This window comes from Muntiacus reevesi, chromosome 12 (genome assembly GCF_963930625.1).
Source record: "Muntiacus reevesi chromosome 12, mMunRee1.1, whole genome shotgun sequence".
Classification (NCBI taxonomy): Eukaryota; Metazoa; Chordata; class Mammalia; order Artiodactyla; family Cervidae; genus Muntiacus; species Muntiacus reevesi.
Window position 1 is genome coordinate 74842433 of NC_089260.1, and position 12190 is coordinate 74854622.

At 47.2% G+C, this 12190-nt stretch overlaps 1 protein-coding gene across 12 annotated transcripts in view; it reads right to left on the reverse strand.

Moving 5' to 3' along the window:
- Positions 1 to 12190, reverse strand: part of PTK2 (protein tyrosine kinase 2) — a 208749-nt gene that overhangs the window by 64918 nt on the left and 131641 nt on the right. For all 12 annotated transcript variants that reach the window (XM_065902560.1, XM_065902554.1, XM_065902550.1 and 9 more), the window contains 3 exons: positions 10752 to 10869; positions 7604 to 7634; positions 4171 to 4223 (listed from right to left, as the gene is read on the reverse strand). In XM_065902560.1, the coding sequence (XP_065758632.1) occupies positions 4171 to 4223; positions 7604 to 7634; positions 10752 to 10869 (202 nt within the window). The remainder of the gene's footprint in view (positions 1 to 4170; positions 4224 to 7603; positions 7635 to 10751; positions 10870 to 12190) is intronic.

The window sequence follows — 12190 nt, forward strand, 5'->3', positions numbered from 1 at the left end:
TTCTGTCACACTTAAGGTCCCACTGCTTCACTACAGGCCTGCTTATTTAAAACAGACAAACACACCTTGAAACACAGAAACCAGCCGAAAACCAAAGTTTGTACCTTTGGAATACTTAAAATTCAGCCTTCATCCACACAAACACTGCTCAACCCCCGACCCACTCCAGGTGCCCCTCTCTGACACACACAGACCCCTCAGGACAAGCAAAGCCCTCTCCACGTACTTCTAACTATGCTCCAGAAGAAATGTGCTTCCTAAAATCATACACAGAGGCTGGAAAAGTTGACTCTAGGCCCTCAGAGAAAGTGCCCAGGGAAATGCTCTATTCTGCTGGATATTTCTATAAACCAGCTCATCTCACACTTACGTTAGAGAGAAACTCTAGATCTCAGAGACAAGACTGCATATACTTGACATGGAATGAAACTGGACCCTACTGAGGATGGTCTGAAACTCTACTTCCTCACAAAGAGATATGCAGGAGGGCCTAGAGCCCGTGATCATGAGCTGGGGACTGTTACTGACATCCAGACTTCAGCCTTCCCACTGGCTGGCCTCCAGACCCCTTGCCCCAAACTACCTAGGGGTGCAAGCAGAAGGGTTCGGCCCTCGAGGTCACTACCCACTCTGAGGGTCCCTTCCTTTCTCCCTCTGTTCCCCCACCAGAGCGCAGTCCTCCAAGCCCTAGCACCTCTCTGCACCTTGCCCGGGCAGCCGATTCACCTAAAAACAAGAGAGCACTGTGTCCCAGACAGCAACAACAAATAGAACATGTCTTTGTCTATGATGGCATTGTGGTCTAGGGATAAGAAGGTTTCTAAACTCGTATCTATTTAAAGATTATCCACAATAGTGGCATGTATGGCAGGCCAGACAACTCTGAGGAAGGAGAGTCCTGGAGTAGGCAGGGAGGGCTTCTAGGAGAGGGTGGCATCTGAAGTCAGCTTTAAAGACTAAGGAAGAGCTTCTCAGTTGTGACTGTATAAAAAATAGGGGAATCAGGCCAGTCTCACTTTCTCCATCTTCCCAACTGATTGTTCATCTGTACTTGCGGTCATCTCCCTTAAACTGTTACTGAAAGGCAACACAGCCTAGAGGGCAATAATAACCTGAGTTCAGTCCTTGCTCCATCATTTGCAAGCTGTGTGACACTGAACAAGCCCGTTTACTTCTCTGAATTTCTTTCCTCCTGTCTGTGAAATGGGGAGACGATAAAGACCTTGGGAGGTCGTCACAGGGATTAACAACGCCTAATGCAACGCACAGCACCTTGAGTACCTAATACAGAGAGAGCTGTCATCTCTTCGTTGGGGGTGCCCTTGCCTGCCCTGCCCCGGCCTCTCAGAGCTCTCTGGCTGGTGCTGAGTTTGCCAAGCTCCCACTGCAGGGCCTGGCGCTCACTGTCCCACAACGTCTGCAGGCCCCAAGTCTCACTGTATTTAGTCAACTGCTCAGAGGGACGTCCCTGGACCCCCACCCTCACACTCCACCTGACTGCTTGATTTTAATTCAGTGTCTTTGTCCTCTGCACAGAACATCAACTCCGCACAGGAGCAACCTGGCTCTGCCCACCAGTGCACCCCAGCATCTGGAACAACGCCTAGCACAGAGCAGGCACTCAGCAGCACCTGATGATGGAATTTCTAAGACTGGGTTAATAGCCACCGTGCAGGGTTTACTGGGGTGGGACAGGATGGACTATGACAGAAAAGCAGGTCATGACTGCGGGCCACAGTCAGGCTGAGCCTCAGCCACCACCCTACCATCCTGGAGACAGACTGGCCTGTGGCATGGGGAACAGGCGTGGCACTCCACTGAGTCTACGGGAGGCTGAGGTTAACACCGTACACCCATGTGGTTTCCACGCTACCAGGTAAGAAAGAATCTAGAGGTTTGGCAGAAGTCCTGGTCATCCAGGTGTCACCTTAACAGCTTATGAGCTAAGTGCAAGGTGCACTCTTGGCCAGCCATACTGCTGGGATGGCGTGTTCAAGAGTCTCTGCATGCTGTGAGTCCAACTCCACGGAAGGGAGCAAGTCATGAGTGGGGTGATAAAGGAGTAACAGGAACCTAAGAGGTAAGTTCAGGCACTAAATAGTCATGGGACATGGAATGTTCTTTCTGGCCTGTGAATGAAGGTTTGGCAGTTCCGTGAACCACCAAAGTGGTGGCCACGTGTGGAATAGCATCACTGACTCTGAAGAATGGATGTGTGATGATGAAAAGGATGTGCTGGCTCGTGGAGCAGTCCAAGCAGAACTACAGGGGGAAGGAGGTGGGCAGAGGGCCCGGACGCCCCACAGAACTGGGCGAAGACCCATGTGGAAGACGGGCGGGCTGGACAGGCGGGCTGTGTAGAGATATTGGGAAGCCTCGGGGCAGAGCTGAGGAAAGTTTCTGCCCAGGGAGTCGCCTACTTACATTCAATAAAGGGAGGAGCACCCCAAGAGCTGCTGTAGATAAGGGGCTGCAGCGTGAACTGCAGTCCAGGGTACCCAGGGAGGACAGTGAAGGCAGATCAGGACGGGGGGACTGGGAGAGGTGACCCCCACAGAGTCTTAACGGGCAGCTGTGGAAAAACGCTGAGGATGTGAGGAAATGGAAGAAACGAGACCCAAAGCTTCCAAGAGGCCTGTCATGTATCGTCGCCCCCGGAGTTGTGATGCGCCTGGCAGGGTGTGTCAGCTCCCACTGCACGGAGCAGCTGCGGAGCGCGGGGGCACCTAGGGCAGTGAGGACCACCGGCGCTTCCCGGCCAGCATCCCAGGCCTGCTTCCAGTTCAGCGGGGGGACTGGCGCGCTCAGGAAGGACTCAGCGCTGGCTCAGTAGCCCCTCTTCTGTGGAGCACAGCACAAAACATCCTCTGATGCCAGCAACCGACAGAGTGCTCCACCACCGGGCCACTCGGGCGGGTGGTGGCCTCTCTCTCCAACTGGATCACAACCCTGGAGAGCCTGTTCCCCGCCTACCAGATCTCCTGCGCCACCGCAGACTGGAGATGCCAAGCTACTCGGACCCCGCGCGTCACCCCGGACTGAGGGGAGGCCGCCGGCATCCGGCACCACCCAGCAGCACAAGCCCCGGCACTGAACAGACCTCTCCCCACATCAGGAAGGGGTTGGCTCCTGAGCCGCAGGGCTTCCCCCAACACCTGCCCCACGAGGTTCCTCACTAGAGCATCTTTGCTAAGCACGAAAGCATGAATACCAACACGAATATTTCTTGAGAAAGGGGTTGTGGGATGCTTGCGGATGATAAAAAAAAAACAAGCAATTATATTTGTATGCTGGAACATTAACAAATAATTCAGTCATCAACTAGGCAAATGCACAAAAGTAAATTTTAGGTAAAAATTCACTCAAGGTAAATTGAACTAACAAGAATTAGATTTCTTCTAAGTCAGACTGTCAGACACTAGAGTTTTAAGAAACTATTATTTTAGAAATGTGACATAGATGAGAACATACTGTATATGTGTGCATATGGATATACATGTTTATGTATACATGTATAGCATATGTATTTTAAGATACCAAACCTGGGTCCATAGAAGATGCTTTTTCCCACCTTTCCTCTATTTTCTACAATTTTAAATGGGGGGAAAAGGCACATGTATTTTGAGAAACATATCAAAGAAAGCACACCATGCTCATCACCCCAGTAAATAGTTAAGATAATGCTTACATCAATATCTTAACTATATTTTTTAAAAAGCAATATTCAAATCATTTTATGTTAATAAAACATTTTATGTTAATAACAAAACCATTTTATGTTAATTGTTAACCAAAAATGCTGTTTAAAAATACTTCACATCTCTTGAACTTCAAAAAATAATATAGAAAGCATATTATGTTAATTTCTGAACTGCAAGCATAAATTATAATGGCAGCTTCGAAAGCAAACATTTTCACTCTAAATATAATTAACATGGCATTAAAACTGAAACATAACTTGGAATTCTAAGTAATTTGTGAGTATTCTACTACTGTAAAATTATACAAATTTTAAAGTTATTTTTAAGTTTTAAAATAAATAACTTTAATTCTTAACGTTCATAAGCTAGCCTAGAAAGAAGTAATGCTCATGAAAATGAGCAGAGGTCAAACACGCGGGGCTCCCTCCCACCGCTGTGGGCACCCCCTGCCGCCCGCGCGGCCTCTTACCTGACATGGAGACCGCATGGGTGCGCACGCCCTGCTTCTCACTGTTCGCCAGCCTGGAATAGAGGTGCAAAGCGTGAGCGCCCCACCGCTCTCCAGACCACGCCGCTGGCACCATGCGCACGCCAGCTGCCCAGAACCAAGACGGCTGTGCCCTCTCCCAGGGAGACGGCGCAGTCTAGAGGGTGACTTTGTGAAACACCAGACTCTACCACCTGAGGCCCTTAAAGCCTGCTTTAACGCTTAAACACCGGAAGTACAGACCGATGAGGGCAGGAACGCTGAGCCACAGCTCTACTGAACTGGTGCTCGTGGCCTGGCTTACTTTAGATGCTGGGCTGCAAGGGGAGACGCCCGGGACTGAGGAGTGCCCTGGACACAGCGCTGGCCCTGCCGCTGTTAGAGTGTGTCCAAAAGCAGGCAGGACGGGGACACATACTGTCATTATTTACAGACTGACACAGGCAAGGCTGACGCATCTGGTTACTTGTTTCATGAAATGGCTCAGCAATGGTAGTGTTTTACACACATCCACAGAAAATAACATTTTCGCCAAAGGTTTTAGCACATTAAAAAAAAAATCCAAGTATAGTTCAATTCAAACTTTTTGAAAAAACATAAAACACAGAGGAAAAAGGAACCCTACAGTCTTCAGATGTCAAAATTATTTTGCTCTTTTCATAAAAGAAAACTTTTTCTCTGATACATAAACATTTACTCTATAAGTACTGAACAGGAATTTTCCTTAGTATACAGAATTTATATTGGAAATCTTGGAGCTTAACATACCCCTTTTGAGAACTAGAAATATTCAATGTGCAACTGCACAACCTCTAGGAAGTGTTAGTTGCTCAGTCGCGTCTGACTCTTTGCGAGCCAGTGGACAGTACCCCCAGACCCCTCTGTCCATGGGAGTCTCCAGGCAAGAGTACTGGGGAGGGCAGCCGTTCCCTTCTCCAGGGGGTCTTCCTGACCCAGGGATGGAACCTGGGTCTTCTGAATTGCAGGTAGATTCTTTACCAACTGAGTGACCGGGGAAGGTTTATAGCACAAAGCCATACACTTCAGTTCTTTTACTGAACTTGCTACAAGTTTGAAATGGTATCTCTATTATAAAAGTTTAACCAGAGTTTTCTAACAAACCACCAGCTCCTCTTCCACTGCAGCTACCTGACTGATCATAACTCCCTCTCAACTGCATTTATCAGGAGGTCACAGGTGTGTGTTCCTAACACACAGGCCACGTCCTATGCCTCTGTCCTGCAGACAGGATGCCGGGCCGTCCTCTGCTGTGGGCTGGGGCACTTTTCTGAACCAACCTGCTCACAAATGAAGGGATATCATCACCTCTCTGATCTGTGGCAACAACACATCTGCTGCTCTGTGATTTGTGGAAATCCTGCTCCTTTCTATTATCTGTTAGCACTTCTAACCTACTCCCTTACTCCTCACGTTTATGTCTGTATTTACAATTCCTGTGTATTTAATCCACAAAGTCATCTCTCAAAGACTTTCTATAACTGAAGATACTATGAGCACTAATTCCTTGTCTGATTTTATTAATAATTAATAAACATTAATAAATTTAATAAATTAATATCCATTAATTTATAACATTAATACATATCTATTAAATGTTGTTGGGTTTGTGAAACACAGCCTAAAAGCTGACAGAGTTGGTTTCACCCACCCCACCACTCGCCCACCCAGCTACCTACTGGGTGCCAGATACTGCCCAGTGTCAGGTCTACATACCCCCTGACCCCGGCCATCAGTGAGGCCCGAGGGTGAGAGCAGCAGAGAGGTGACTGTTACTCCAGATAAGTTCGGGAAAAACAGAGGGCTGCTTCCGGAACTGGGGTGATGGGGGGTTTTCAGATGAGGTGATGCGGGGTGAGACCTGAGCAGGGCCCCGCCGAGGACAAGCTAGAGGGAAGGAGGGCCGTGGGCTCCAGGAGCCAGAGGGAGTTCAGTGTGGCTGAAGCTTGAGCGCGGGAGCAGAAGCGAGGCGGACGGGGTGTGGGGACGGTGCACAGCATCTCCCCACCTGGCTGAAGGATGTGGGCGTTTATCTAGGAGCAGCAGCAGCCACACAGGGGCTTCGAGAGGAAAGCTCCCTCCCAATGCTGTAGCGAAGACCGACAGAGGCATGCAGAGGATGGGAGCCAGGGGTCTGAGATGCTGTCCTCTGAGACTGGCCCCTGGCTGGTGTCGAGGAAGGCTCCCACCATCCCTATTGATCAGGACAGCTCCCCGTCCTGAGACCAATGGTACAAACAATATGGTCCATGCTGAACTCTTGCCTTCCTTTGGGGAGACTGGAATTTGGGCACATGCCAAGCACAATGTGCACACGTGACCAGGCCTGCATAAAGGCGGGGCACCGAGTCTCTCACGAGCTTCCCTGGGAGACCACTCTCCACATGTCCTGCCTGCGGCCCTGAGAGAAGGCCCCTGGGGCTGCCCGGCCCCTCTGGACTCCACGCTGCTGTGCTCTCCCCGGGCTGTCACGCAGCACAGCCACGAGAGCCTTTATGCGCCGAGTCCTGGGCGTTCCTTCTAGAGAATCCCTGCACGGGGTGGTCCTGGGGATCCCAACACAGGAGTCCTGCTAGCAGAGCCCAGACGGGCGCTAACAGCTAACAACCGGGGAGAGCGATGGGCAGGTGAAGTGCATGGGCCTGACAGCTCGGAAGCAGAAAGGAAGAGACTGGCGGGGACCGGCCGTGGAGGAGAGGGAGCGACAGGTCAGAGGCGCCCAGGCTCTGCTCCCTTAGCCCCATGTGCAGCGCCCGGGGCGTCTCCTCAAGTCCCTCCCTCTGAGCTCTCGGCACCCAGCTATGTGTCTGACTGTGAGCATGGTGCCTTTCATCTGCTCCCCAATCCCTAGCATGCTGGCTGAGGACAGAGAAGCTCGGGCCTTCTTTACTTTTATAGATTAAAGTATCTACTATGAAATTCGTGACACAAACACATTTTAAAATTAACATAAGTTGCATATCTTTAATTTTCTCACTTGTAAAATAGCCAGAATGGTACAGACTTTCAGGTCTCTGTGCAGACTGTCACCGCCTATAAAGTAACCATCTGACAACAGACCTCTCTCCTGTTATCACCACTATTCTTGAGCTTCTTCCTGAACTTCAAGGGAAGATTCACTTTACACTCTTGACTAAACATAAATACTTGTAAAGCAATTATCCTTCAATAAAAAAAAAAAAAGAAAAAATTAATTAATTAATTAATTAAAACAACAACAACAAAAAACCTAAATACTTTAGATGACTTACAACTGATTTCTTTCTGGAAATACTTGTTTTCTGATTTCCTAGTCAAACATGTAGAAATTTGATTACTCACTCAAATATAAAATAAAGCATGGAGAATTTCAGTCTCTCATGCCATGCAGTAACAAGGCACACAGGGCGGTACTTACTTTGGTATCGATGGCAAAGCCCGCTCACCTTCTGCGGAAAAAAATGAAGAGAGAGAGATGAGGCTCCTGTGGAAAAGACTGTATGTAGAAACCAGAGAAAGATGAGTCCTACCCCAGAATTTTAGCAATAACCCTTTAAACGAAGCTGGTATATGCCTGTGATGGGTTATCACAGCTTTATTTTCAGTATTTATGACAAACATGCTGTCTGCAGGTGCAGACTATAGGAAAGGCACTGCCTCTCAAAACCAGGCTAAGGTTTTGAGGAAACAGGAAAGCTGTTCTTCCCAGGAGACGTTAGGAAAGAAAGAATTTTTCATAATCAAAGCCAACATTTTTTACAAAGACTGAACACCCTGCATAGGTTTGGCAACTCTAACACCTATACAGGGAACACAGAAATTCAAAGGAAACAAATCCACCAGCTCTGCAGCTGCAGGAGGAACTCGGCCCCCAGGCAGCCGAGGGGCCAGCCACCTCAGAGCCTGAGGAGGCCCGGGGACGCAGCTGGGGGAGGTGCTGGGGCCTCCACATGGTGGCCGGCCCCCTGCCATGACAGCTGGGCTCTGGCCGGGGCATCACAGGGGAGCTCAGGACTTGCTCAGGGGCTGAGGAGACGTGCTCCCCACCCATCCTTAGTGAACCAGGAAGCATGGAGCCCCTGGTTTAATCTCTCTTATCTGGACTGACCTGGTGGTAAAGCCGTCCCACCAGTCCCCTGGCTCCCTGGGAAAAGGGTTACTCTTGTCTTGGTAATGTGAAATTATGAGGAGAATTTAACTAAAAATTGAAAAACTGCCACTGAGTTTTCTCTAAGTTAAAGGAAAAGTTAGATAAGGCCCCATAAGAAGGCCCCAGGTCACACAGCAACTCCGGTGGAAGCTGGTTTGGGTACGTGGCTTGTGACTCTTACAGTTTTCTGCCCCAGTGACACACCTATAAAAGCACTTCCTAAATTGAAGCAATTACGGTGGATCACAGAGCTAACAAAGTACACCTCAGCACATCAGCACTCCTGTGTAGAACTTAGGCGTCACTTAGAACTGTTACACTCACAAACCCATGCATGTTGCTTACCATGAAGCAGTTCATAACCTAGAGAACAGATGGGTATGTATGCAACTGTTCCTTAAAGCATGTACCAGGAAAATGGTGCATTAGAGTTGTAGAAACATGTTTTACATGTATTTGAAGTTTTAAAAAACTAAATTAGAAAGTGTACATGTGCTCCTGTCCACATATTTCTAATTATAATCCATTAAAAACATTTGACTTTATTATTTCAATTAGGCAATATAAGTTCAATTTAAGAATCTATTATAAAATAGTCACAAGTACATATGCTGTGATTTAGAATAAATTATCAGACTTAATAATTAATTCTATAAAGACCACATAAAATTGATAAAAACCTTGGTCCTACTAGATTTTTATGAGAAGTGATTTCATTTATGCTGTCTTCATATGAATGAAGAATTTAACACATCTAATTTCATGAGATTTGATATCAAAATGTTTCCTCCAACAGGAGAAAAAAGTCAACTAAAAACCAACTCAAGATGTTAAAGCTTCAAACATTTAATGCCTAATGTCTGAATGTTATTTTTTCATATACCAGCAAATTGATGAGCAATATTTTGGTAAATTAGGGTGAAATAAAACAATTATTTACCAAAAAGAAGACAGGCGATATAGTACATTTAACATTTTTGACAGAACACTATCTTTATGTGAAGCAACTTTCCCAAAACATTTAAACAATGCTTGCAAGGTATATTCCTTCATTTAAAGCACAAAATGAAAACTCAAGAGCTCATGAATGCAAAAATTTTCAATGAGAGGAGCCTTTAGATATTTCTAAAAGAAGCTTCATTACTGTATTTCACATAAAGGAAGCTATCATAACACACACCCCATTTTAGGGGGAACATAAATAAATAGGCTTTACTGGTTTGATCATAGTGGGAAAAACAGTTCTGCCCGATTATCCATGTCCTGGAATTCAGGCACTTACTGGCCTCTTTGGCTGATGGCTTTAGATACTGTCCTCAGAGTATGACAGTCTGACACTAACAAAGGTTTAAACAAAGGTCCCAGTAATGCCTCTGCTTCACCCCCCACCCCCACTCCCCCCACTTGCTGTCAGCATAGAGAACTGGGCCGCTGGGCAGCGGGACTCTCTGCAGTGTCTACACCAGGAGTGCGGGGCCTCATCTGTGTCCCTCACGTCTCCCCACTCCTCCTCTGATCGTTCTCCCACGGCGGGGATGGGGGAGTGCTGGCAGGGATCTTGTGTCCGCCTGCCCGGAGCGGCAGTCTGATGAGGGCGGACCCACCTCCCATGCTACAAAGCAGGTACTGCTCCTCCTTAAGCACAAGAAATCCCCAAGCCAAGGCTCATCCAGTGCGTCAAGATCACATGGAAACGAGCAGCAGCTCTGAAGTCTGTGACACTGTGCGTACGTGTCCTGAGCTACCTCCACACGGGAGACCGTTCCCGCCCTGCTTCCCACTGAGACCACAGAAGCAAGTACCACTCTTCTCACCTTCCCAGACAGAACTGAGGCGCAGGAAGCTAAGTACTTAGCAGATGGCATGCACTCATGATGTGAACCAATCGGTCAATATAATTCCAAAGTCTGGTTTTTTCCTATTTTGTTTCAGAAATCCAAACCCTCGGAAACACCGCATCTTACAGACTTTGCAAAAGACTGCAGAGACTCAGCACCATTCCGAGGATTCAATACATCATGCTTCTGACTGAGTTTGTTCTCTGACTGCTCTAAGCTTTTGAGAGCTTTAAGAAAAAATACGAAAGAGACTTTATTTATATGAGTTACAGGGACTTTAAAAAAAAAGTCCTAGAATATAATCCCAAAAGTTTATTTAAAAAACACTAATGGTAACCAAGACAACACGTTAAGGCTGTCGCTCAAATCAAAAGGGTCTGAACACAAACCATGTGTGCTTAAGCTCTGTCCAAACCCAGTTTGTAGGCTGTGAGCTGAGTCGCTGCCCTAGAAAAGCAGGAATATGCTGGGCTGAATTACTTGTTTGCTCTTCATGTTCAGAGTGCCCTGAGGGAAGGGCTCGGGCTGCAGGCAAGCTTGGCGGCGGCTCGGAGGAGGGTGGGCAGGGGGCGGCTCACCTTTCTGGGGCCGGATGATGAAGGACTGCGTGGCCCCGTGCACCAGGCGGCAGTACCCGTCAATCAGGTCGGCCATGTTCTCGGCGATGGTCAGGGACGGGGCGGTGACCGTCAGGGGCTGGACAGGGAGAAGAGCCAGAGAGAGCGGTCATTGTTCCTTCCACTCCTCAAAGGGCCAGCTGTGCCGTGACATCAGATGGAGACGCACTTGAGCACAAAGAGTGGGAGTGAGACGAGATCTGTCATCAGGCCTCAGTGAGAAGAGAGCATGGTATTTAAGGATCTTATTCCTAGGATATGTGACAGAAGGCAAAGCCAGACAAAAAAAGAAAAAGACACTTAAATCGCTTAAAGTCACTTTCTAGAACAAAAAGAGGTGAGGTGGGGAAAAAAAACATTTCCTACAGAAGGTCTGGCCCCTTGGGCATACTCTAATTAAGAATTTAGAAAATTAGTAAGCTCAACTATGGCTTCTTTTAGAAACTAGACAAGTGTGGAGTAGAGTTTTATCAACCATCCATCATAATTTTTCTAACCTTAAAGAAAATTAGTGGAATTTCATTATTTTGAGCATGCAGAGCATGTTCTACGTAAGAGCTTAGAAATCACTTTTTTCAAGGCAAAACACACAATTATGATACATTGCCTAAAAGACCTGTCATCAAATGTTATCCAGGAGATAATCAGTTGTATATTTCCTTTGAACACAATTATGTCCTAACTCACACAGTCTTCATAATTTTTCCTTCTAAAGGAACAACTCAGCTCGCCTGCATCATCCTAAGTATTGTTTGGGGGCAGCAAACAGAAAGGAGGACATGGTGCAGACAGGAAATTACTGAGAGATTTTCAGGAAATTTCAAGGTTCCAATATTTCATGGCATCATTGGTTTAATTCTGAGAATCAAATGTACTGCCCGGAGCCTCAGAAATGCGAGGATTCCAAAGCAGGAGGAGCAAGAACGAGATGAGAGGAGCCTCGAGAACAAACCTGCCCCAGCAGGGGCAGCAGCAGCGTGGAGCCCAGGCATGCGAGTGGGGCCAGGGGAGTGCCCCAAATGGGCTTCATGCAGAAGTAACCCTGCGTGTGCCCCTCCCAACACCCCCCAACACACACACACAGTGAACATCACATATAACACAGTCTAGGAAATAAAGAGAGCAGTACAGTTTACAGAATTTATATAATTTTAAGAGGTTGATTTTCTTGGTAATTCATATATTCCAGTTTTTCCCCAGAAAGACTACCATAGTTTTTAAGTGAATTGCCGCTTTTGAACTACGGTGCTGGAACAGACTCTTAAGAGTCCCTTGGACAGCAAGGAGATCAAATCAATCAGTCAATTCTAAAGAAAACCAACCCTGAATATTCATTCGAAGGACTGATGCTGAAGCTCCAATACTTTGGCCAGCTGATGCGAAGAACTGACTCACTGGAA